Source organism: Rhipicephalus microplus, chromosome X (assembly GCF_043290135.1).
Source record: "Rhipicephalus microplus isolate Deutch F79 chromosome X, USDA_Rmic, whole genome shotgun sequence".
Taxonomy (NCBI): Eukaryota; Metazoa; Arthropoda; class Arachnida; order Ixodida; family Ixodidae; genus Rhipicephalus; species Rhipicephalus microplus.
In genome coordinates this window covers 415,323,993-415,349,101 of record NC_134710.1, presented here as the reverse complement: position 1 = coordinate 415,349,101, position 25,109 = coordinate 415,323,993, and the positions used below count along the sequence as shown (strand labels likewise).

At 43.2% G+C, this 25,109-nt stretch overlaps 1 protein-coding gene across 2 annotated transcripts in view; it reads right to left on the bottom strand.

Annotated features, from left to right (window-relative positions):
- Positions 1-25,109, bottom strand: part of LOC119161892 (uncharacterized) — a 55,483-nt gene that overhangs the window by 7,684 nt on the left and 22,690 nt on the right. For both annotated transcript variants that reach the window (XM_037414397.2, XM_075880288.1), the window contains 3 exons: positions 21,491-21,728; positions 10,034-10,322; positions 5,376-5,724 (listed from right to left, as the gene is read on the bottom strand). In XM_037414397.2, coding sequence (XP_037270294.2) covers positions 5,376-5,724; positions 10,034-10,322; positions 21,491-21,728 — 876 coding nt within the window. The remainder of the gene's footprint in view (positions 1-5,375; positions 5,725-10,033; positions 10,323-21,490; positions 21,729-25,109) is intronic.

The window sequence follows — 25,109 nt, the reverse complement described above, 5'->3', positions numbered from 1 at the left end:
GGTAAATGTAAAAAATATCGTGGTTGGAGCTAGCGCTAGGTCTACGTCTACCCCGTAAACTACATTTAGCAAGTATACTGGCTCTTTACGGACCAAAAAGTATTCTGTGCAGATTCATATATCTTGTGTCCAAACATAATTTGGGACATCAAACACTGAAATGAAGGCATGACGTTCTAGCCAGCTGTTCAGAAACCTGGTGACATTACTACCATTCGAATACGAAAGCTCGTAATCTTGAAGGCATGGATGGTATAGAAATAATTAAAGCTTAATACTGCGTTAAAAGTCGCAAAGCATGCCATTTTCTTGTGCTTGAAAGCACTACTTTGTGCACTAAATTTTTGTTAGAGATACTTCCAAATTCAGTACGAGCCCTCCCGCACAAAGGTGGTGTCTGCCTTCAACACGGCTTTGTGTCACACTAGTGAGGTTAGTAAAATGGACTCCATGGGCTTTATCTAGAAGAGACGCAGTTAGTGTGCTTACTCGAGTATTTTCATTCGTCCCCCGATTTTTAATCGTCTGAATTGCATGTATCCACTCAGAGTGAAGATGAAAAGTCTGCCCCATAGGGTTTTATACAATAATACCTAGAAAGAAATTTGGTGCTGCGATCGTGTACCTCCATTATAATTATGGGAAGTACAGGCTTCGGATTGGATAAGGTTAGCTAGAGAACGGTCTACGAACTTTGTCCTACAGTTGGGTTCTTTGCTCAGCGCGTGTAGTGGGGTGTGGTGAAAAAGGCTGAAGCAGTGCTTTTCTTGTTCCAAGAGGCTTCTGACTACTACATCTCCTGATTTTCGGCGACGTTGGAGCCTACGAGTCGTATTTGACAGTTTAAAATAAGCGTCGTCCACTCACCACTGCGTTTAGATGTAGTGCCTCATGCCAGTGCAGGATATTGCCTCGAGTTCATGTTTTCCACTAGCGCGTCTTCCATAAACTCATTTTAAATTTACTTCAAAGCGATTCCAAAACTAAGTAGACGCACCGTCACGCTCCGCTAACTCAACTTCACACCAGAACCAGAGGTGCGTGGGGGCAGACCTCTGAGACAGACGCACCTCACGTCACGGAAGACGAAACAATAAGTGTTTCATTTATTACTGTAATGGTATTTTCATAAATCAATAATACATTCGAGAAAAGACAAGCATGTTTGTTTTCAAGTGTTGTAATAAAATGATTCATAAACTCTTGATGCCAAATCTGGAACTCAATGGCGGAAAGATGCATACCCTGATGATTGAGTTTCCCCAGGTTTCCGTTTTGCCGCCTGGTCACCACAACTTTTTGCAATAAAGTTTGCGTACAAATAATTGAAGAAAGTTTATAATAAATATAAGTTCATATTACTTTGTATTACACTTGAAAAGGAAACGTCGCTAATTTCAAGAATGTAATCCATCCGAAGCGGATCCGAAGCCTGCCCTTCCCATAATTCCCATAGCCCCGCCGCGCTGGTCTAGTGGCTAAGGTACTCGGCTGCTGACCCGCAGGGCGCGGGTTCGAATCCCGGCTGCGGCGGCTGCATTTCCGATGGAGGCGGAAATGTTGTAGGCCCGTGTACTCAGATTTGGGTGCACGTTAAAGAACCCCAGGTGGTCTAAATTTCCGGAGCCCTCCACTACGGCGTCTCTCATAATCATATAGTGGTTTTGGGACGTTAAACCCCACATATCAATCAATATCCCATAATTCCCATAGGGGTACAAGCGCCACTGAAGAAGCCCACGTAGACACTAGCCCCAGATTTGCCTCATTCCCTTCTCGGTATTATTGTATGAAACTCTATGCACTGCCCTGACACGATTCCCGTGTCTGATCGTCGCAGGCAGCGCTAATATACTGCGCGGCTGCGCCTGCTTGTCCCGGGCACGAATACCAAATGTGAGCTTATTCTCGCGTCAATTTCCGATGTGGCCACGTGATCAAATGTGGCGTGACCACAGTACAGGTGATCGAGCGGCAGCGCTGCCACGTGGGCAGCGCGGCGGCCTTTGCACTAGTTTAGAACTGGCAGGCTTTGTACATATTTTGAATCACACTCGATACTGGTGCTAATAATAAATATGAAATATGTTTATTCACCTTTTTTATAAATATGTTTACTCACCTTGAGTAGCGAACTGTTACTAGGGGTTTGGTAACTACACGTGGATGCAGAAAACATGGCATGCGTAAATTTGCTGTCACTGGTTCTTTAAGGTAAATGAGTTAACATGTCCACGTATAAAGTCAAATATTTTGTATGGCTTGTCAGGTGCAACAAAGCAAACAAATACATATAACTAAACACGCGATGTCAACAATATTCGTTTGACAAATTTTAAAGCTTTTTCAGGTGGTCAAGCGCTATTTTTTTCACACCCAATGCGGGCGATGGGACAATTCTTTTCTTTTAGGCACAATGATACTTTATAATTAAGTAACATATTTGTTCCTAATTTGTCATGCCTTCGAGAATTGCACGGTGCGCATCTACATCAGTGTTGCTGTAGAAGTGTAACGAAAAGGCTGTGCCAAGTTGTAGGCCCTGCACCGTCACTTAAATTTTTTAGAGATAATACATGGCTGCGGTAAAAAACACAGAACAAAGAAGAGACGGGAAAAACCCTCACTTCTAGACAGATCCTCAGACTTGTTTTCAACAGTGATGGTAAGCAGTGAAAGATAGCGAGAAGACAAGCGAAATAGCTGCTGAATAAGCCAATTTCTGTTTTATAAGTGCGTTGTGAACTTCCAAAAGTGAAGAGATTGGTTTCCTTCATACATGCTGTGACCGGGTCGGCGAAGTATGTCTATAATGGCGTTGACTTGATTTGATATTTCTAGTAAAGTTGACGTCCATGACAACTATTGGTAATAGATAGTCACAAAATTCATGTTCGTTTACGAAAACCAGCACCTGTTCTTCCGTCGCAAGATATAACTTTTTCAGCTGCCATCTCGTGAGGAGTATTACGGTGGTCGTTGAGTATTGTAAACTCAAACGTCCTTGCTTGAGAAGTTGTTACTGCAAAAACTTCCGGCAGCGTTCCTTGGATCACTCTTGTATGCGAAACAGAAGCCTCTCTGAATTTGTGTGAGCACAGCGAAGACTGCTGTCCCGATAAAAGCTTTTGCGATAGTAATATTACACAACTCAATATAAACGGACGTACCTCGGTACGCACGCTTCTACGAAGGACATTTGTTAGCGTGCTAAATGCCCCATGTTACGATATGATAATTAACTTTGGCCCTAAACTTTTGTGGAAACTTCGGCGACATTGAGCGTATCTATCTATCTATCTATCTATCTATCTATCTATCTATCTATCTATCTATCTATCTATCTATCTATCTATCTATCTATCTATCTATCTATCTATCTATCTATCTATCTATCTATCTATCTATCTATCTATCTATCTATCTATCTATCTATCTATCTATCTATCTATCTATCTATCTATCTATCTATCTATCTATCTATCTATCTATCTATCTATCTATCTAGCAACCTCTAAGCTCTCCTGGCCGTTTCAATAATGGTATCGATACGAAAATTGGCACGACATATCATAACTGTATGACGAGCATAAGTGACTAGTCATAACATGAAAATTAAGAAATGTATGCATGAATGTTATGATTTACATATCATTATCTTGCTGCTCTTGCGGTGGCTCCGTTCACTTGACATATTGCAACTGGTATAGTATGACATGACTGCACGGCAAATATAAGCGGCCCACTGTAATGCGGAAATCATGACATGCATGCCATGTCAATTATGACCACACTTCACGCTCATGGTGCGCTCGTGGTTGGTTCATTTGCCTCACATATCACAATTGTATTTGGTATTACGGAACGTGAATTAGTGATGAAGGCATAAGACTGGTGCAATCATGTTAATAATAAGATGCGTGTCATACAAGAACACGAATACTTGCTACGCTCAAGATGCGATTGCGGCCATTTCGATAACATCACATATACTAAATTTGGTATTACGTGACGTGAATGAACGACGAGGGTAAATGACACGCCCAAACAGGATAATCATGATATGCGTGTCATGTAAAACATGAGTACGTTATACGCTCATAGTGCACTCGTAGTCGTTTCGCTAGCTTCGTATACAAAATTCGGTGTTTGGTGACCTGAACAGATGGCAAGAAAACATGACTGGTACAAACATGATAATCATGAGATGCTTGTCATAAGAACAAAACAATATACCACGCTCATGATGCGCTCGTGGTCGTTTCGCTAGGTTCCCATATGCCAAATTTGGTTTTAAATGCCGTGAATTGACGACAAAAAGAAATTCCAGATGCAAATAGGATGATAACGACATGGATGTCATGTACAGCGTAATTTACGTCCACCTCTTAACGTTGTGCTGATTTTAAAGTGACGTATAAATCTTCCTCATTAATGTTTAAGATATTATCAACTACCACTGTACGTGGGCTCTGCACTTTTTTAATTTACTATAAAATTCTGGATCTATATCAGCGTATTACCACATAGGCCAATCTAACAACTCAACAACCATGTGTATGTAATTTGCATTCCACAAAGCATGCCCATTACTTGGCACTACTGCAATTTTAACATTTGCCCAACATTTTTCGTTCTCGACGTGCGTGAGAATGACCAACACTGCATCCACACCCCATCACATAAAAAAAAACTCTGTGATCTAGCTCAACAACTCATTTATGTATTATACCACCATTGTGTCGGGTTTTCAAAAAATTTTCACCATTAGCTCACAAACACAGTTGGCGAGATTCATGGGATGGAAGGAGAAAATATCAGTGCGATAGTTTACTGGTTTATGTACTTAAAATACACGAGCTAATTTTCATTAATCTGGGAGAGCTTCCTAAATTTAGATAACAATAAATATCTCTAAAAGTGTTGTTCTTTCTGGTCAAATGTTCATGAAAATCATATGCGTAACATCATCTGAAACCGCAGCTTTGTAAGGCATGACGAAAGAGCTAGGACATTTCGATTTGTCTAAACTAAACTGAGCCGTGTTGACGGTTCTTGGATATAAAACAAGCTGCTACTAAATGTTAATTTGAGTGCGTAGTATATATTGCGTACGCGAAATGACATCAATGCAGGTAATCAAAGGTGATACATTCGCCAAGCCGCATTATGGACACCTCGAAAGCATAATATATAGTCAGGGTATTAACAATCATAAAAACAGCAAAGAATGAAGTGGCAATGCTCACGTTTTGTTCTTTGGCGTATGTATTCTTTTCATACATTTTCATATGTAATTCGTTATTGCAACCATAATAATTTCTTTGCGACTGTATACCCTATACCCTAGTGAAAAAGAAAGGAGGATGAAGTACCTGTTGTCGCCAAGTTCCGGAAGTCCGTCACCGACAATCACTGATGCATACACGTCGTTGGGTATATCGTCAGGATGTGGGGCACATTTGCGTTCAACGTATATAGAAGTCATGCGGGCATTCCTTATTCGACACAGGTACTGCAAGTACGGCATCATGAAGTCCATGGAAGGGTCTTCGAATGCAGAGACCTCAATTCTGAGTAGCGCGGTTCCTTTTTGTAAACTAAAGCTCTGGTAGAAGTGTCCAGGAGGTCGGGTGACAGCCGAGATATGCAGGTGCAAGTGATAAACGCAATGGTGCACACTCAGCAGTGCCCTGGTAAATGTCTCCCACTCTGCGAGATCATCTGCAAATATCGAGAGGTTACTTCATCAAAAAACACTGCAATTGTTCCCAAGCTAAGTGTACGCATTCAAAGCTCATTTCAAGTTACAAAAGTTGTTCATTATCTCTCACTTCAGAAAGCTATAGCCAATAGCATTGTCGCATTGTTACGTTGGGAAGAACACAAGCAAGACCACGGCGGTTGGCCAGACGCACGTTCACATTGCTACCGTGCGCTGAAGAACAGATGCAGGGGGCGAAGAAAACGAGAACTCATAAAACCTGGGAGGGCGCTGCAGCTTGGCAATTAGTTGCATAACGCGACAGCGTAATCGGGCCGCATGCGATTCAGCTTAATTTGCTTGTCTGACTTGGTGTCTCGGTGGGCACTCAACCATGCCGAAAGAATACGAACGTCTCTGTCCGTAATATGGACAGTTTGAAACAATCCTAGAATGCCTTTTGCAAGTACAATTGCGCACTTCTCACAACGCCATAATTATTCGTTTTGCAAATTACCGAAGGGCCTACTATGTGCCCGCAGAGCAACACGCAAACGTATGCAACTTCTGTATTGTTTGAGGGTTTCGCTTATATTAATGGCTAAATATGTGAGCGCTTTCTTATGGTTGGGCCTTCGAGACACTCATTCGTTGCGCAAGTCGCATGCTTCGGCACCTAGCACTATCCGACGCTTATACCACTCAATATTGCATGAATAAGGCAGCTGCTCCCACTATCTGACTCTCATATAGTGGCTTAATTCGAAGCAATCAAGTGGTTCTCTGGTTTAAACCTCGTTTGCCACATGGAAGAGTTTGGTTTCATTCTTACTGAAACCCAATATTTTAGTATTTACCTTATTTGCATAATTTACGATTTTTAGGTTATTGAAAACTCGTATTGTTTGCTCACAACCAACGAAGCCGACACTGGCAATTTTCCGCAATAAGCTGTTTAACAGTTTCGCATTGAAAATCTTGTAAGGCTTCTATTTCAGTACACTAATGCCTTCTTTGAGAGAGAGAAAAAGCGAGAGAGAAAAACAAACGAAGTGCGGGGAAGTTAAGCAGGTTGCACCCGGTTTACTTCCTTACAGTGGAAGGGGGAATAGTAGGAAAATGTTAAGTAAGGAGAGAAGAAAAGGAAGGAAAAGGCTCGTAAGGCCAAGGGAACTAATACACTTGACTCAAAACAAAGCCTGAGTAGCCTTTATTCTACATTTACTCAAACAATACAAGTATGGCTTTTGTGAAAACTCAGCCTGACCATTCTCCTCACACTTTCCAGCGTGAAAATTCACTTCTGTATTTTATTGCACAATCTGCTATTCCTAGCAACTAGAAAGAAGAAGTGTTTAGATCAACTTACGCGCATCGCCCCACTGCTATCCCAAAGCGGTGTATCCCATACGCAGATATACAAATGCTTTCCTGAACACATAACAGCCAAGCCATTCAAGCTTTAGGATATGCAGGCTGTCGTTTAAGATACTTAGGCGGGTACGTGGCGGATCGTAAGAAGATCCTAGCATAGCATATTTATGAACAGAACAGTATAGCAAGAGGGCGATGAAGGAAAGTTTGAAGAGGAAGCCAATCTATTTGTCAGGAGGAAGAAATAAAAGGACGGGAGAGGATACACAAAGTATAGCCCTATATAGTAATTGAGTATTGAATAGATACGCGCACTATAAAATAAATAATGGAATGGTAAAGAAACTGAGCATGGGGAGGAAGAAAAATAAGGGGAACAAGGGTAAAGCAGGAGATTTCGTTGCAGAGTACACTTCATCAATTGAATGAGAAAGGGAAATGGAAGTGAGGAGAATCGATGAGGTTAGGAACAGGTGAGAAAGCGCATCATAGTACCTCCTGGCATTACATTGCCATGCATAGTATACATAACAAGGTGTTCAGTAAAGACAAATACAGCGTGATGAAGAAGGGAAGGAGGAGAGCGTATGGCATCGCATCAGCAATGCTATAAAGAACAGAATGGAGGAGTGAGTGTTATGTAGAGAGATAACAGCGTAGGGACATGATCAAACTCTCATGTGGTGGCATGCTAAAGATGCAAGTTATTGCCTAAAGACGGGTAAACCTATTTTGTAGCATACGAACAAGTGCGACGTGGGGATTTACTACTTATGTCGATTTCACAGATATAATTTATGACCCTCGCCAAAATTGATGACACCCAAGTACATTACCTAACAAGCAAAGCTCATCACTTCATTATTTGCGGCGGTGTGAGAAGTTATACTTTAGCTCCATTACCGCGCAAAAACAAAGCTTTGTGGAATCCTGTGCGTGCTACAGAAAACTACATGAACTAGAATTGTGTAAACTGAGTGGCACTATGAGTTAGCATGTACCTAGCCTGCCCGAAGGATTCGCCGCAGCTGTAGGCCGCAAACGAGTAGTGCCATCGGTGCTGCACGGGACCGAATGTTTAAAGTCGTCGCCATAATTTGTGTTGTCCGGAAATAAAGTGTTTTTCGTTTAACGAAACGGAAGCATTGGACAATCGAAATATTTGCAGTATTGGAGCACTTCCCTGCTCAGACTTAAGCCATGCTCGATTCACTGTACTCTTATGTTACAGGTTCGATCAGCACAATCAAAAAACCAAATCGGAAATTAACAAACACGTATGCTTTTCACAACGTTGAATTCTGTGACGTTGCGAAAATTCGTCTAACAAAGACGTTATAAAAGTACCGGTGAAGTACATTAGTAAGCTCATAGGCGTCAGTTGTGGCCGTGACTGCACGTTTTTTTCGCTCCATAGCCATTGCGCTCCCTGTTCAAGCTCAGGCGTATTGGTTCCATAGGGCACCCCGTATAATGCAACATAATTGCGTTACATGCCATGTACCAGAAAACATACGCTTTATTTTGATATCGTGAAAGGAAAATTTACAATAAATGCAATCAAACTGACATGTAAGTGCGAAAAAACATTAACGCATGAGGGAAAGGAACTGCCACTCGCTCCTCGTGAGTTAGCAGCTGACAGGGCATCGTCGCTCTCACTGCCGTTGCTTTAACAGCCTTCTACGCCCAGTGAAAGATCCTCGTCATCAAGATGGTTTCTTTTTGCACCACAGCTGAAAGCCATTTGATAACCTTGCTCCGCCGAACGACCTCGTGAGCATACTGTGAGCCCAGTTTACCTGGGCGTGGAGAAGATTTTGCTCTCAAACTTGTCGAGAAGAAAATCGCTTGCACTGTGCGGTCATCTATGAACAAACTTGCAAACAGAAGTGGTGCAGCGCTAGCCAATTTGAGATTGCTCAGTTACGGAAGAGCGAATCACTACGTCGCGCGAATTCCTGCGTATAATGTTATGGGATCCATGCGGTACAAAGCATTGACGACTGCTATGTGCAAATAAAACAAGGTGTTTCAATTGAAAAGGTGAGAGGATAGCGGTTAACTAACCTACATGGCTGCGAAAACCTTGAGAAGCTGCCTTGTGTACTCTGTGAACTATTTCATAAATTTTTCTGGTAGGCTAGTTGGTACATGCTTACTGAAATACACAATGACGTGTACCATCAAGGAAGAAAAATTATGAATAGAACAGAAAGGGGACACGTATTTTACGTAAACCTCGCGTCTCGCAGCACGAATCAGATTATGCTTGTGATAAAGGGCCAGGCAACATGCTAAGTCGTATTGTTCGTCAGTCAGGCTACCACGTTGAACAAGCAAGCGACTGTGTAGTGATGCCATTGTGTCCTCAGCAGACCACTTTGATAGGACGCTTCTGAATTCCGCTTGGCGGTGCGACAGTCTAAGGGCCTTGCGGATAACCTATATATTAGGTATATTCGCACAAAAACAGAACATTCATGAATAGTGTAATCAACAGAGACCGTTGGGCCAGTTGGTTCAAATTAATATGTGAAAAAAGCGCAAAAAAAGAACTAAGAAAATGAAGGCGTCGTGTTGTGCCCTTCGTTTCTGTTGTATTGTAGTACGGCAAGGGAGAGGCAAAGGGAAGTGAGCATGAAGAGCAGTGAAAGGAAGGTGAGGGGGGAAAGTTGGAAAGAAGGAAGAGATCAAACGATGGCATAGCCATGCACAGTGTAGCATGCCAGGGGTGGGAATGAGTAGTTCTAGTTATTATGAATATTGTGAAGGTTTGCCGTGGGAACGGAGGATTGAGGGTAATGTAGAGAGAGATAACAGTGAAGAGGCATGATCAAACACTCATGTGAATTTGCCTGGTTGCGGCGCTTAATTTCTCCGTCTCCGCTACTAAATATGACTTCGCAGGCATGCAACTGGCTATAAGTAGATATTTAAACATATAATCTTTACGTGAGTCTTCTGGGGCATAAGCAGCACCAATAATGGCTTCTTTAGCAGCAGGAGTCAACTCGAAGCTGCACAGCTTCTGCATCGACACACTGAGATCTCGGGGAGCGTGCACCCATATTAGCTCTTGATCCCTGTGCATGAGCGTTCTCCTTCGCGCAATTGCAGTCAGCCGTACCCCGGTCTCTACTATGGTGGCTGCGGAAGAGTCCACTTCATGAGCCCGTCGGCGAGTAAGTGCCAGTGCTCTGTAGCAGCCACACACTTCCCCCACCCGAACTTTTTCTTCGTCCTGGAATATACGGCATAAGGTGTTCATTAGCAACGCGATCATTTATCAAAACTTCAGCCGCAAAAGTCACCTTAAGCGCTGAGGTATGAAACAGCAGGTGACATGACATTACAAAAATTTTATCGGTGATTTTCCATGAGTATCCCGTACGCTCAGAAATTTATTTGGCTATGTCGAGCAACGTGTATACGGGAGAGATATGATTTGCTCGAATGCATATTAACTGAAGTTCATCTTTCTAAAAAGACATAGCCCAAGAGAGAGAAGGTACAAAGCCGCTCCTACCATTCGGTTGTTCGGCCAGCCCGAAACCAAGCTTTAAAAAGGACGAAAGAGCAGAAATGAGGGCTTGTTTAGAGATGCATAATGATGAGCAGTGGACAAAAAACTGAGCCACAAAAAAGCACTTGCCTTGTGTAGTTCTTCCTCGTTTTGTTTCTCTAACTTTCCAGCTGTCCAGTATTATGCCCTAACGAGGGCATACCTACTTGAAGGCATGTCGTCATCGGTACTCATGCCCAGCACTTTACAAAGTAGCTACCGTTGGTAGCTACTTTGCAAGAAATCGGCTTTTTTCGACCTCGTCTCCGGACAAGAACTTTAGGTGTTCCTTGTATTATTTGTTCCTTGTATTAAACTCCTAATAGTGTCTTTAAAAGCCATTCACCTTATTTGAAAAAAATAAAATAATGAGCAAGCCCAACGGCTACCCTTTGTTTACAAGCTTTCCCGACGTGTCAGATGATGAATGCGCATGCCCTTAGCCCGCCAGTTGTCTGGGCCTCTTATTGGCACCTCGGCAAGTAGTGTTTTGTCAAGCCAACGCGAGCGAATACTGCCATTATGTTCTTGTTCATGTATTCGCTGCGACTCCCACCGACAGCAGGAGATTAACAAAAAATTCATTGGTGTAAATATTTCGCAATAGGTTTTAGAAAATGCGTAAGTTATGCAAGAATACTTACAAATTAAACAAGAAATTTAAGTGTGGCTTTCGTATATAAAACTCGCAAAGTTGAGCGAATATTGGCAAACGCATGGCTAGCACGCTGCTCACGCTGTCCGCCATCAAAGGTCACACTACAAGACAATTTCTCATACAGATACACAGTGCCTGTTCGTGCTTGAGTGGGACAAACTCATATCTGCAAAAAAGGTAGCAGGACTGGTATTTCAGCCAGACATCCCAAGGTAAAGCTAGATAAGCATAATGGCATCTTGAAATTTTAGCGCTAGCACACAGGGACACAGAAGAGAGCACAAACAGGCGTAATGCAACAACTGGTTTATTTTTCAGAGCACATTAAATTTATACCCCTCAGATCTGCGCTTTCTGTTCACCAAAAACACACACGCACAGCGCACATATCCAAAAAACGATGAGAAGTTCACAGAATAACAGTCATGAGCAAAATTTCTGTCGCCAGTAAGGCTACCGAAGAGAGGCTAACACAGCTATCTTTCTGTTTGTCTATGAGATAGGCCTGCAATACTTCTCTTGACGTCCTGTTTTGATTCTTATATATCAAGGTGGTGTTGCTAAAAGAAAGAGAGCATGCGCACTCATTGCAATGCATTGCCAAATGGGTGTTAGGAATTGAACACTTGAGCTTGTGTTTTATGCTGCATTCCTTGTGTACGCTGGTCACACTCTCACATTTCTGGTTCACCAACGCGCACACTCCTCCGTTTAGGTTTTAGCTGAAAACACCACCTTTACATAATACTTTCCGGCCACCTTTTATATTCTGTGCGAAAGCCTATGTACATAAGGAATTAAGCTCTGCCGCGGTGGTCTAGTGGCTATGTTACTCGGCTGCAGACCCGCAGGTCGCGGGTTCGAATCCCGGCTACGGCGGCTGCATTTCCAATGCAGGCGGAAATGTTGTAGGCCCGTTGGCTCAGATTTGGGTGCACGTTAAAGAATCCCAGGTGGTCGAAATTTCCAGAGCCCTTCACTACGGCGTCTCTCATAATCATATGGTGGTTTTGGGACGTTAAACCCCACATATCAATACATAATGAATCGATGCCACCTCAGAACTACAACCAGTTATCCCACCTGTTCGAAACATGGCGCCGTTGTATGTTTGAGCTTCTTTAATAGCGTGATACCTACAGACAACATCACAGAGAACAGGTACCCTGCATCCTGGAGCCTAGAAGCCTGTTCATGAAACGATGTATGATGACGTCATTTATTGTTGAACAATAAAAACTGTTTACAATACTGCTTTCCTAATTATAGCTGCAAATCTGGCAGTGAAATTGAGTGGTTTGACATCTTTTAATTGATTCGTATGTGGGGTTTGATGTCCAGAAACCGCCCAATGATTATAAGAGACGCCATAGTGGAAGGTTCCAAAAATTTTGACCACCTGGGGTTTTTAATGTGCACCTAAGTCTGAGCACACAGGCCTACAGCATTTTCGCCTCCATCGAAAATGCAGCCGCTGCAATTTGTATTTGATCCCGTGACCTGCAGCTCGACATCTTTTGCCACCTTTAGCAGAGAGTTGCGGCTCCTTTTTGAACATACCTAAGAGCAACCCTGACTGCACACAAAGCAGGGAGCTTTACCTTTTGCCTATTTACTGCTTACAAAGCAGAAAGAGGCTTAGAATGTCAATATAGACCGAAAACATGCCCACGGGTACTTTTTTGTGCATTAGCATATGCAAGAGGTTTATTGGTGTTTGATTTCATTCATGAAAACGTAATTAATCAAAGCCTTCAACCATTTCAAATGCCACTTGTGTGAAGTGATGCATTACGTTCATGTTGAAGCAATTATAACATTTTGGATGGCTTTGATTAGGATTCGTTGATGCACACACCTCTACATCGTGGTAATAACCCATTTCATGCCACTTCACTTTAACGCGATAGTATTAACTCCCATTGTCGCAGAACATACGGTGTCTACAACCATGTGTTAGACACCCCGATGGATACAAAGAACAGAAAAGAAGTGTTCTTGTCCAAATTACCCCCGATTTCTTGCGAGATAACAGAGCATTGTACCACAGAGCTATATGCCAGTGCTTGAAGGATCTCTGTATAAGCACCGAAGTTTCAAATTGCGGGTAATACAGGGGTAACGTCCACTCAGTCATAGCGTTAAGAGATGTAGTATTGTACAATAAAAAACCAGAGTTACATCAAGCGTCACGTCATATCAAGTTGGTAACGATAGGGATGATTAAACTAGACCATCTGCTATGGAGTGCGCAGCTCCTGTCGAAAACATTACTATTAGTCACATCATAAACAAAGCACACTGCTACACATGTGCCCGCGCTTGACTACATGTTTGCAGTGCGTATTTCTGTAGAAGCGAAAGTTGTGCTACTTTAGAAAGTATATAACTGCGCAAAAAAGAAACACAAGAACGAAATAGACAGGACGATCGCAAAAAAAAAAGAATGTGATCGTCCTGTCTACTTCGTTCTCGTGTTTCGTTTTTTGCGCAGTTACAATTTTCCTAAATATATTATCAACTAGCCCCCCCCCCCCCCGTCATAGGCTTGTCGTGCTGTGCTTGTTGCTGGTTCATGCTTGGAAAGTCAGCGCCCTATCTTCTCTTCCTCAGTCCTTGTCTGTATTTCTGCACTGTTTTTACTTCTCAAGTACTTTCATATAACGTGGAAAGCTGGATGTCGCCAACACGCTCAGTCTTCAAATGCAAAGCATGAACATATACTAAATCATTCTTTGCGTGCATAGAGTGCATAGAAAGACTGAGCTGATGCATACTAATAAGTATACCTAATTTATTACCATAAAAAATGTCTACTTTCTGACACATACTCTTTCGCGCTTAAATTAGGCGACAGCTCTAAATAAAGAAAATTCGATAAACATGGGCGCTCTCATCTCTTATTTTTTTGTGCGTCCTGAATAATCGCTGCACGCAACCCGTACTTTCAAGCCTATACCAGGCACCATTACTCGCCTCCCAACGGTACAATGTGATGCACACGAGATCCAGTGCTCCTATGAATGGCAGCAGTGTTTTTAAATGCCACAAACATTTTTAGCGAACTTCGGCAAGTTTGACCGTATCTACCTATCCATCTAGCCATTTATCTATCTGGCGGCGTAAGACTTTTTGCTCTCGTGGACATTTGGATACTGGGATTTAACAAAATTGATATGACATATTCTGATTCTATGACGAGCGTCAGTGACTAGTCATAACCTGACTATCATGACAGTTATGCCACAATTGATATAATTTACATGTCATGGTCTTGCTGTCGTTTCGGTGGTTTCGTTCACCTGATATAATGGTATGGCATGGCATGACTGCATGGCAAACGTAAGTGGCAGGGCCGCAACAAGTAAATCATTACATGCATGGCATGTAAGTCTTGACAACATGCCACGCTCATGGTTAGCTCGTGGTCGTTTCGCCAGCTTCACATACGCCAAATTTTGTATAATGATGATGTATGGTGTTTTGTGGCGCAAGGGCCATATGACGGCCAAAGAGCGCCAGGTCATAAGACGACATGTGAACAACGAATATGTTGGGTGGCTGTATAAGGACCTTGAAATTCCTCGCCCTAAAGTGGGTAAAACTTAGAAGTAATAAAATACGGACAGGGAGGTGAAATTTATAGTAAAATTGGGTGGCGAAAGATTCCGATAATAAAAGCATGTGCGATGATATATGGCACTAGCGCGAGTGCCTTCTCAGTACCCTTGTGTCCAAGGGCAGTGAGGCAAGTGCTTTTTAATGTTCCACCGCAATGCCTCGGTATATTACATTATAGAAGCGGAAATTTCCTAAAAAAAGCTAGCACAGGCTTATGAGTGAAAAGTGGTTCCCTACCGACGAACATTGCAGGGTGTAATGGTATATGTTGTCGGTAGTGTAATAGAAAGTATTGTCTTCTTAGAGTGTCTAACTGTTAGACACTTAATGCTTCACCTGTTAGCGCTTCACCACATCTGTCACACAATGGTAGATCGCCACTAGACAAAAAATGTGAGTTTGTAGTATACGTGTGTCCTATCCTGAGCCTTGTTAGTGGTACCTCTATCGAGTAAAGTGAGATGAGGACAGCTTTTTTGTTTTTTAAGAGTTTGCAAAGCTGTTAGCAAAGTGAGGGAGCCCGTATAAATTACTGCTTTTTGTTTTTGTAATTGTTTGATGTGTTTAGCGACCACAAGTATCGCATAAGCTTCCTCTGTGAAGATACTTGTGTCTGGATGTAGAAGGCCAGCTTCCGAAAAGGATGGGCCGACAGCAGCGTAAGGCCGACACAGAGAAGTCGACTTAGAGTCATCTGTAAATAAGTCAGGACGTGTGTGTGTTGAAGTTCCACGAAGTATGTTGGGATATGGGCAATGGGTGCGTGTTTTGTAACGTCTAGGAAAGAAACATCGCGGTCTGTAGTCTACCACTACCATCGTGGTGGGTATGCTACAGGAGCCACTAAACTGTGTTCAAGTGACACACCAGTTTGCTCAGCTAGATTCTTCGGGTGAACTGAGTAGGGCTGCCTCACCGAAGGCCTGTTTTGAAACAAAATGGTGCTCGGCAAAACTTTAATAGTGTAGTATGAGGGGTGCGTCTTGTCTGATTTCAAGTTAAGGGAATATATAAAGGACACGTAAGTTCTCCACAGATGAAGCGACCACTCATTTGACTCAGCGTAGATGATTTCTACGGGGCTGGAGCGAAAAGCACCCGTAGAAAGGCGAATGCCAAAATGGTGCATGGGGCCTAGCATCTTCTAAGCACATTGAGCCGCAGACTGTTAAACTACGGCCCCATAGTCTAAACGGGTGTGAATGAGGCTTCTATACCTATTATTGAGACAGTGCCTGCGACTACCGCATGTTGTACGTGACAACACATTTAGAACATTTATGGCTTTTACACATTGTTATTAAATACTTAATGTGCGGTATGAAAGTTAGTTTGTTGTCCAAGAATAGGCCTAAGAATTTATGCTCGGCATTAACAGGCAGAAGTTGACCATTCAGTTGAATGTCAGGTTCTAAGTGGATGCCTCGGTTTTGGGAGAACAAGGCACGTGTGCTTTTTTGCGGGTTCAGTCGGATTCTATTTTCCTCTCCCCATTTGGAGACCTTGTTTAAACCTAGCTGAGCCTGCCACTCACACAATGCCAGGTTTCATGATTTAAAGCCAAGCTGGACGTCAACGACAGATGTACAATAGAACATAATGCGGGGTATAGACAGGTGCAAGGAATTCATTTTGGTAATAAATAGTGTGCAAATAAGTACACCGCCTTGCGGTACTCCCGTTTCTTGTACAAATATTTGGGAGAGAACACTTCCCACATGGACACGAAATGTCCGATTGGACAAGTAACTCTCGATTATGAAAAGCATTCTATCACGCACACCTGGTGAGAAAAGTGTCTTAATATGCCAAAACACCATGTTGTGTCGTAAGCCTTCTCGATATCGAGGAAAACAGAGAGGAAGTATTGTTTGTGGACGAAAGCGTCTCGGATCTCTACCTGAATACGCACCAGATGGTCGGTGGTGGATCTATCCTCTCGAAACCCACTCTGGAATCGGTAGAGCAGATTGTGTGCTTCAAGCAAATGTAACAGTCGGCGGTTCATCATCTTTTCAAAAAGTTTGAAAAGGCAGCTTGTAAGTGCAATGGGCCAATAACTCGAAACTTAGGAAGGTTCCTTGCCCTGTTTCAAAATAGGAATAATAATAGCCTCTTTCCAGGAAGTAGGAATGGTGCCAGAAAGCAAGATAGCATTGTATAGAGGAGAGCAAAGTTTTTTGTGTTGTGAATGGCAGGTTTTTCAACATTTTATATGTGACGCGGGGAAATATTACTGCAGAAGTTAAGTGATGTTTGCAGCTCCGCTAAGTTGAAAGGTTGGTTGTTTGCCTCGAATGTTGTACACTTGTGTTCTAGTTTCTGCTTTTATCTTCTTGCTTTATATGTTTGGAAAGCTACAGTATAGTGTGGACAGTTAGACACCTGCTCGTAGTGTGCACCGAGGAAGTTTGCCGGATCTTCCAGGCTGTCACTGTGTTTTTACGAGCGGGAGTGAGTACACTTGACTTCCTGCTACCGTACCAACCATGTTCCAGACTTTACCTTCTTGTGTATATCAATTGATCCCTTATCAAAAGTTGTGCCAGCTTTCTCTTCTGGCCTGCCGACGCGTTCTCCTGCCATGAGACTTGATTTTCTAAACGCTGTCAAGATTTTCGGCTGTCAGTTAGTTCCGAAGCAACCTCTTCACCTTGTTCCACTCTTTTCGCGCATTACGACACCCAGTATTTCACCACGGGACATGTCGCTTGCCGGGCAATCCAGATGTTTGCGGAATGAACTTAGTTGCTGCATCAATATGGAAAGCTTTGAAGTACAGCACAGCTTCATCAATGCTTAACCAACATATGTCAGTCCAACCTAAATAAGTAATGTTATGAAGCTTATCCCAGTCGGTTTTGTATGTCACCCATTTCGGAACACGTGAAAGACATTCTTATGATATTGGTGTACTCAAAACGGCAGGAGAATGGTCACTTCCGTAGGGACTTTTATAAGTTTCCATTGGAGTAATGGTACAAATGGAGAATATGCGATACTGAGGTCTATGGAGGAACAAGTTTGGTTGGCAAGGGTATAATATGTTGCTTTTTTACTATTCAAAAAACAGACACCGTAAGAAAAAAAGGAACTTTTCAATGAGACGACCTCGGCTGTCGCAGCGAGAATCACTCCACAGACCACTATGACCATTCAGGTCCCCAAGGACTAGATAGGGTTCAGGTAGTTGATCTATTAAGGACTGGAACTCTCGTTTTTCAAGACGGTGGTGTAGGGGTGTGTAAAGAGAGCAGATGGTGAGGAGTTTGTTTTAAAGAACTGTTCGAACAGCCACTGCCTAAGGGATGTTTGTAGTGGTAGATGTGTACGTGATACGTCCTGATCAACTATAATGACCACACCACCAGATGACGCTAAAGCGTCATTGTGGTCCTTTCTGGATATTACATAAAGGCGTAGAAAATTGGTTTTCCTGGAATTTATGTGTGGCTCTTGTACACAAGCACTTTTGTTGAATGTTTGTATAGGAGTTCCTGGATATCATTGATGTTTCTAAGCAGCCCTCTGACGTTCCATCGTATAATTTGTGTATCCATTATGAGTGCAAATGAGTGATGTGTGTACTAAACGAAGTTTTACATTAAGTCAAGAGCCCTTGTCAGGCCCAGCGATGATGACTTTTGACTTTCTGGCGTGCTCCAAACTTTGGAGTCACTCGGAGCCGCACCTATCCTTCAGCGCCGAAGACATCAATGGACTTGCTGTTGTGTCTATCACCTCGGGCGAGGTGCTGGATGCCCGCTCGCGGTTCACGCGTGTGGGCACAGAAGTCTTAGGGATATCTGTCAAAACAGAAGGCCCTGAAGCTTCAGTTCTGGAGACCTGGAAGCCTTTTGGTGGCGAAAGAGCCCTTGCTACTTCCGCTGAGGGGGTGAATGGCGCTGCCACCCGTCCACTTTGTGTGCTACGTGAGGGCGCCGCGGATCTTCGTGGCACTGCCCCCTTTCGTGCCACCTCAATGAACGAAGCATCCTGCAAACGTAGATGTTTTCGTGCCTCCCTAAACGAGATGTTTCAATTTACATTGAGTGTATTCCTTTTTCGTGTTTAATGTAGGACGCGTGCGAGAGTAAGCAGAATGTCCACCGTAGCAGTTTGCGCAGTGGCGAGTTTCATCTTCCGATTTATCTGTAGCGTTTTCGTGCGAACTACACCTTGCACAGGTTTGACTGCCGCGGCAGCTCTGAGAGCCGTGTCCGAAACCCTGCCACCTAAAACAATATCGGGGGTTGGGGATGTAGGGTCAGGCCTTTAACTTTAAGTAACCTGTTTCGATATATTGTGGAAGTGTGCTTGTACAAAATGTAAAATGAGGTGCTTTGGCGGGGTTTTTTTGTTGCCACGCCTAATTCTAATCTCTCTCATGCGTTACGAGCTATACGTTCCAGCCCTCAAGGAGCTCACTCTGTGTCAGGGTAATTAGGCTTTAATCAGACACTACGCCTCCAAGACTGTTCCGGGAACGGTGTGGTGTGATAGATATATGTTTGGTTCCAAAAAAGTTGAGTTTTGTTAGGTTTTTACACTGGGCCTTGCTTTGGACTTCAAGAAGAATGTACTTACTTACTACACGTGTTGCTTGATAACCTGGAGCAATGGTATTGGTCAGACACTTTGATACGACAAATGGAGAGATTTTTCTTGCGTTCTTTTATGTTTCACAGTGATCACCTGGAAGCACGGGAGGATTCTTCAAGATTTATGAAGACATTCAGTGTTCCTTCAGTGCACTGCCTCTTATAGGAAGGCGATCAGACAGTTTGGGAAATAGAAAAAAGGCCATAAGGTATATATAAATTCGGCAGCCATGCCAGCCGCCCACCATGAAGCCCAACGTGGGGACGCAGCAGGAAAATTATAAAAAGGCATGCCAGCGCCAGATATGCAAGGCCACGATAACCCAATATTATGTGACCAAGAGAGGGCACATACACAAGATTAACCCTTGCCACCTGAAAAATGGAAGTAAACAGAAGCGAGGAGATCACAGAGAAGATTGAAAGAGAGAAAAAGACGAAGATCAGGGGAAAGAAAGACAGGAAAAGGTGACTGCCGAGTTCCCCTGGGTGGGTCGGCCCAGGGATAGCCTCTACGTGAAGCCGGGGCAAAGGAACTCGCTCACTGGATTTCGTGCCGACCAGTTGTGCCCTCACAATTTTTGACGTCGGCGTAGCTGGCCACTGGACTTGCCGTATGCCATGTCCTGGTGCCGACAAGAGCTCTCTCCAGTAGTGCCCCGTCCTCGGACTCCTGCAACCATGTCCATCTTTCCTGTCTTCTCTTTACTTCCATCGTTCGCTGGTCCTGCGCCCCGCTCTCTTTACCTTTTAATCCTATCGTTTTAATTCCTTCTCTACCCCCATCCCTCTTGAGCTACTGTTGAGGTGTACTCCTCCTGAGAGACAGTTACAGGGCTCACTTTTTTCTTCTTTTCAATTAAAATCACTTCCCTCCCCTGGGCAAAAGTGGTATGTTGCCTTTGCTGGGGGGCCTTAAACAATTCAATCAACCGGCGTCGGCTCAACCCCCAGGACCTCCTTTTCCCTGGACACGGCAAAGTCACGTACGGCTAAGCGTGGGAGGGAGTTGACATGCCTCCGTTAGCTTGGGTCCGCGGTGTCACTTCACACCAAACACCTACTTGCGACGTCGCCCCTTCGGCGACCAAATTTCGTATAAAGTGACGTGAATTGACGATGAAAGTATATGTCTGGTGCAAACATGACAGCTATGACATGCTGTCATGTTAGAGCATAACTAAATTTCATGCTCATGATGTGCTCGCGGCCGTTTCGCTAGCTTCACATATACCAAATTTTGTATTACATGAGGCGAATATTCGACGCAGGTAAATTGCACGTCCAAACATAATAATCATGACATGCGTGTCATGTAAGAACATGACTAGATGCCACGGCCATGAGGCGCTTGCGGCGACTAAGGTAAATGGCACGTCCAAACGTAAGGAGCATGACATACGTGTCATGTAAAACATGAGTACACGCTACGCTCATAGTGCTGTGGCGGCCGTTTCACTAACTTTACACATAACCATTTTGGTATTAGGTTAAGTGAATGGATAACGAACACAAATGCCAGGCGCTAACATGATAATTATCACCTGCAAGTAATGCAAGCCATAATTTCCTTCCGCCTCGTAACGCTGTGCTGATTTCAATGAAATATTGAACCTTCCTCATTCGCGCTTCGCATATCATTGATTTCTATGGTTCGTGGAACCTACGAATTGTTGATTCTGTCTTCTGTTTCTCTATCCTAATCGCTCGATCACTACTACTTCCCCGGCGTACAATAGCAATCTGGATGCTTCTTTGGCTGAGCTTCTTGCCTTTCCTTCCTTTTCACCTTCCGTCCTTTTAACCTATAACTATCTAACCTAACACTCTTTAACTTTTCACAGTGATTTTTCCCCATAATGTGTCAACCACGAAAGGTGCAAAAAGAAAAACAGTGTTTTTTTTTCAGATGCGACTTTTTGTGTCTATTGACTGCGATAGTGAATTGACTTTCTACATCCGCTTACCTCTGTTCCACTGGACGATGAATCGAAACTGTCATTTGAAGAATCTGGTTGCTCCACAGACGTACAACACCCAGAAAAAGCAGCTCTAAGCGTCGCCTTATTCACATCAAGGCTCTCGTTACACGTAGCCACCTTTGGGGATGATCCAGATTGTCTACCACGGAAGGGGTACTTTCGTCTTGATCTGATTCCAGCCAAGTTTTTACCCAGTGTTATATAGGTGTGGTGAAGAAGCTTCCTGGAACAGAAAGTTTATGCTTTCATGTTCATTGCTTGAAGCAGTACGTTCCATTAAGTGATAAATAGTGAGTAAACCCTATGAAATATCTACCAATGCAATAATTATATCTAAATCAACATTCTATCAATGCGCATTTATGCTAAGTGGAAACGTGGTCCAAAACCAAATTCAAGCATGAACTGTTTTTGCTGAGGAATGGTCCTCAATTCTACGATCACACACGACGATTGATCTTACATCTCGAGGTCAACCAATATATGGTTTTGGTTAGCGGTTATCGTAAACACTTGGTGACCACAGGGTGCTAGTGGAAGGGTGGTCACAAAAATGCTTTAAATCAGCCATGGCTGTAGGCGTTTAGAGCGTGTTTATACAGAAATAAAAAATAAAACAGAGAGTGCTTCCCGGACCACACATCACTAGCGAGATGTGTCATGTTGCATGCAACCCGCGAACCATGTGTCTAAGGCCCCCACACTCTATAGTTCGGGAGCTACGTGGTACAGCCACAACCACATTGGAATGCACATGAATAGCGTACGTTAAACAAGGCGTGAGGCAAAGTAAATGCGCTTGACAAAATGTGTTCTTTCAAAGACAACAATTATGAATTCAATGCCGAGATATGTCCTCCGATCTCGAGGCTTGTGCATTCAATGAGTGAGCGTCGAGGAGCTTAGTCGCACCGTATTTTTTTTACCAAACTCAAACGAACCCTTAGAATACGAGTACATCAAAATCCCTTCGTTTACATTCCGCCAGCCCAACGCGCTTTGTCGAATGGCTAATTTCTACCTTGCAATCATCGCTAGAAAGACATGGACTAATATGTTAGGCAATACAAAAAAGAAAGAGCGAGGTACAAATCATGCATAACATACACCGCTAAAATGTTCAGTGTGAAGGCCTAAAAGGGGAGTTTTATAAACAATTTTCCAAATTGGCCTATCGTTCGAGAACAGTAGAAATGAAGGAATGAGCCTAACAGCTATCCTTTTTCTACGGAGGTACACAAGTATGTCCTACATTTGCTTCAGTGGCGAAAGTTAGGAACAATGAGTAGTGATGCCTGCAGCATAACAAAGTAGATAATATGCTCTCCTGTGGCTAGTGAAAGCACTGCAAGAAAGTTTAGTGCAGCAGGATATGTGATACAAATGCGCATGGAGCGCCTAAAGCGTCATTATCTTGATGATTGTTTTGTAATAACATGCGAAGAAAGGTATACACTACGTAACAAAAGCTTACAGACTGTGTTTACTAACCGTGGTGGTTTGTGTGAAAAAGTATGACAAATGAAGTTTTTTTTTTTCTTCCGGCTGCCTATACGTATTCCTAAAAGCTGCACAAGGTTAATGCACCTGGTCTACCTTTAACTAGGTAAGTGCGATTACAACAAAATTTTAAGAAATGATTTTTTTTCTCTTCATTTACCATTTATCGCAAGATACTACTATGCTGAAGGGAGGTGCTACTTAACGAGAAGAGTGCACAATTGGCTTGGTTGTTAGAACATGTTATAAATAATAGAAATGGCCGTCAAAAGAAAAAGAAGAGCCTTCTGTTCTTGTTAGATGTGATATATTCGTGTCAAAGGTGCCCGCGGCTGTTTACCCGATGGTTGCTAGTTTGATCTCGGCGACGGCGGTCACCCGTCAATATAGGCAAATTGATAGAGGTCCTTGTTCTGTGCTAGGTCCATGCACGTTAAACAGCAGAAGATCAGAGTTTCTGTAGCCCTCCTTCACGGCGCCTCTTGAAATGTTCTCATGGTTTTGGAAGATAAAAGCGCATATATCTTATAACATAACCACTGGATCCTTGTCTTCTTTCTTCTGGTGTATTGTGCTCCCTATCAAAATTAAACCCATTCTGCAAAATTTTTTCCATGCTACAACACCTGCTATAAAACGCCCTCAATGACCTCTATTGCACTTGTAGAAAAAATAAGTGCAGTGCACCACTGCCAAACAAGCGTTCTTCATACCCGGTATGTCCGCTAAGCCGTTTTCATCATGGGCGCCCTTTTTGCGAAACATTACCGTTGGTTAAAGCATAATACCCTATTCAAAAAACGTCCATCATAAGAATGGGGGTTCCACAATCCACCATTTTGGTGGATTATAGCGGTGGAAATGTTGGTGGCACATGGTGTATGGTGGCGTATGATGGAGCGGAAGGTTGATGGAGCGCTCCAGCCGGCAATGGTGGAGCGCGAAGCAGCGTCAGAACCACCTTGACGAGCTGCCACTAAAGAAATAATAAAAATATTTGTATAAAAACGATGTAGAAAGCACCCGTAAAAAAAGGTGCGACAGCGTGGAATCGAACCTGCTACCTTCGAATTTCTAACTAAGCACACTAACCACTGCGCCATGCCGACAGATGACAACTTGGGTGTTGAAGAAATAGTCAACGCACAAAATCACTGTTTAACTTCAGTTCTGTTTGTCACTTATTCGGGAAGAACGGGACCTGCACCTGTAACGATTGCCACTGCGATAATGGTAACAGCGCTATGTTTCTGTTACAATTTACATCCGAAAGAAAAAACCAACTTAGTGGACTGAGGAGCAGGTAGAGTTTATCGGCGGCTACTGCCAAGTTTATTATGTGTTTCTTGCTGCTTGCAAAGGGCGATATCAGTTCAGACTTTATGAAGCTTCTATGCTCATTTGATAGATACGCCTACACAATTGATCTTGATGTTTTTGTTCGCGCAACGCACAGCGCAGTCGTGCCAGTGCACCGTTGTTACTCTGTCGTTAGGAACAACTATATAACGGCTTGGCGCAAACGAATGCAGTGCACCAAAAGCATTATATTATGTTGGTTTAGTAAGCAGACGACTTGATGTGTCTATGTTCTCGCATGGGAGCCTTTGAAGTGCTGGCGAGTGCGAGCCGCGGCTGTCGGTAAGGAGAGGCGTACATTTGGTGGAAATGCTGCAAGCGCATCGCATCGATGTTTGTTGCTTCTTGCGCGGACACCATACACAATAAAAAAGGCTTTCTTTAGGTTGAGTGATGCCGCAGCTGTGCTGTATTGTCATTTTTATCGTCAAAATTGTGTATTCTGAAACCCAGAAGTGCCGATAAGACTTGTACGGGCTTGGTCGGTATGACTTACCTATGGCGCAAATCATGGTGGTAGATCAGAAGGGTGAAGGTCAAATTCGCTGCGGCTCGTCTCGACGCAAGTCTAAAGTGAAAGTTTATGCATATTCGCACGCGCTTCGTTAACTTAAAAGTATGACTCAAACAATAGAGTGTGCAAGAATCACCAGAGTTGCAATTCTAGCATGGCGAGGTCAAGTGACTGCTGTGTTCTGCTCTAACATTGAAAGGGGCAATTGCGAACTGGAGCCCAAATATTTGT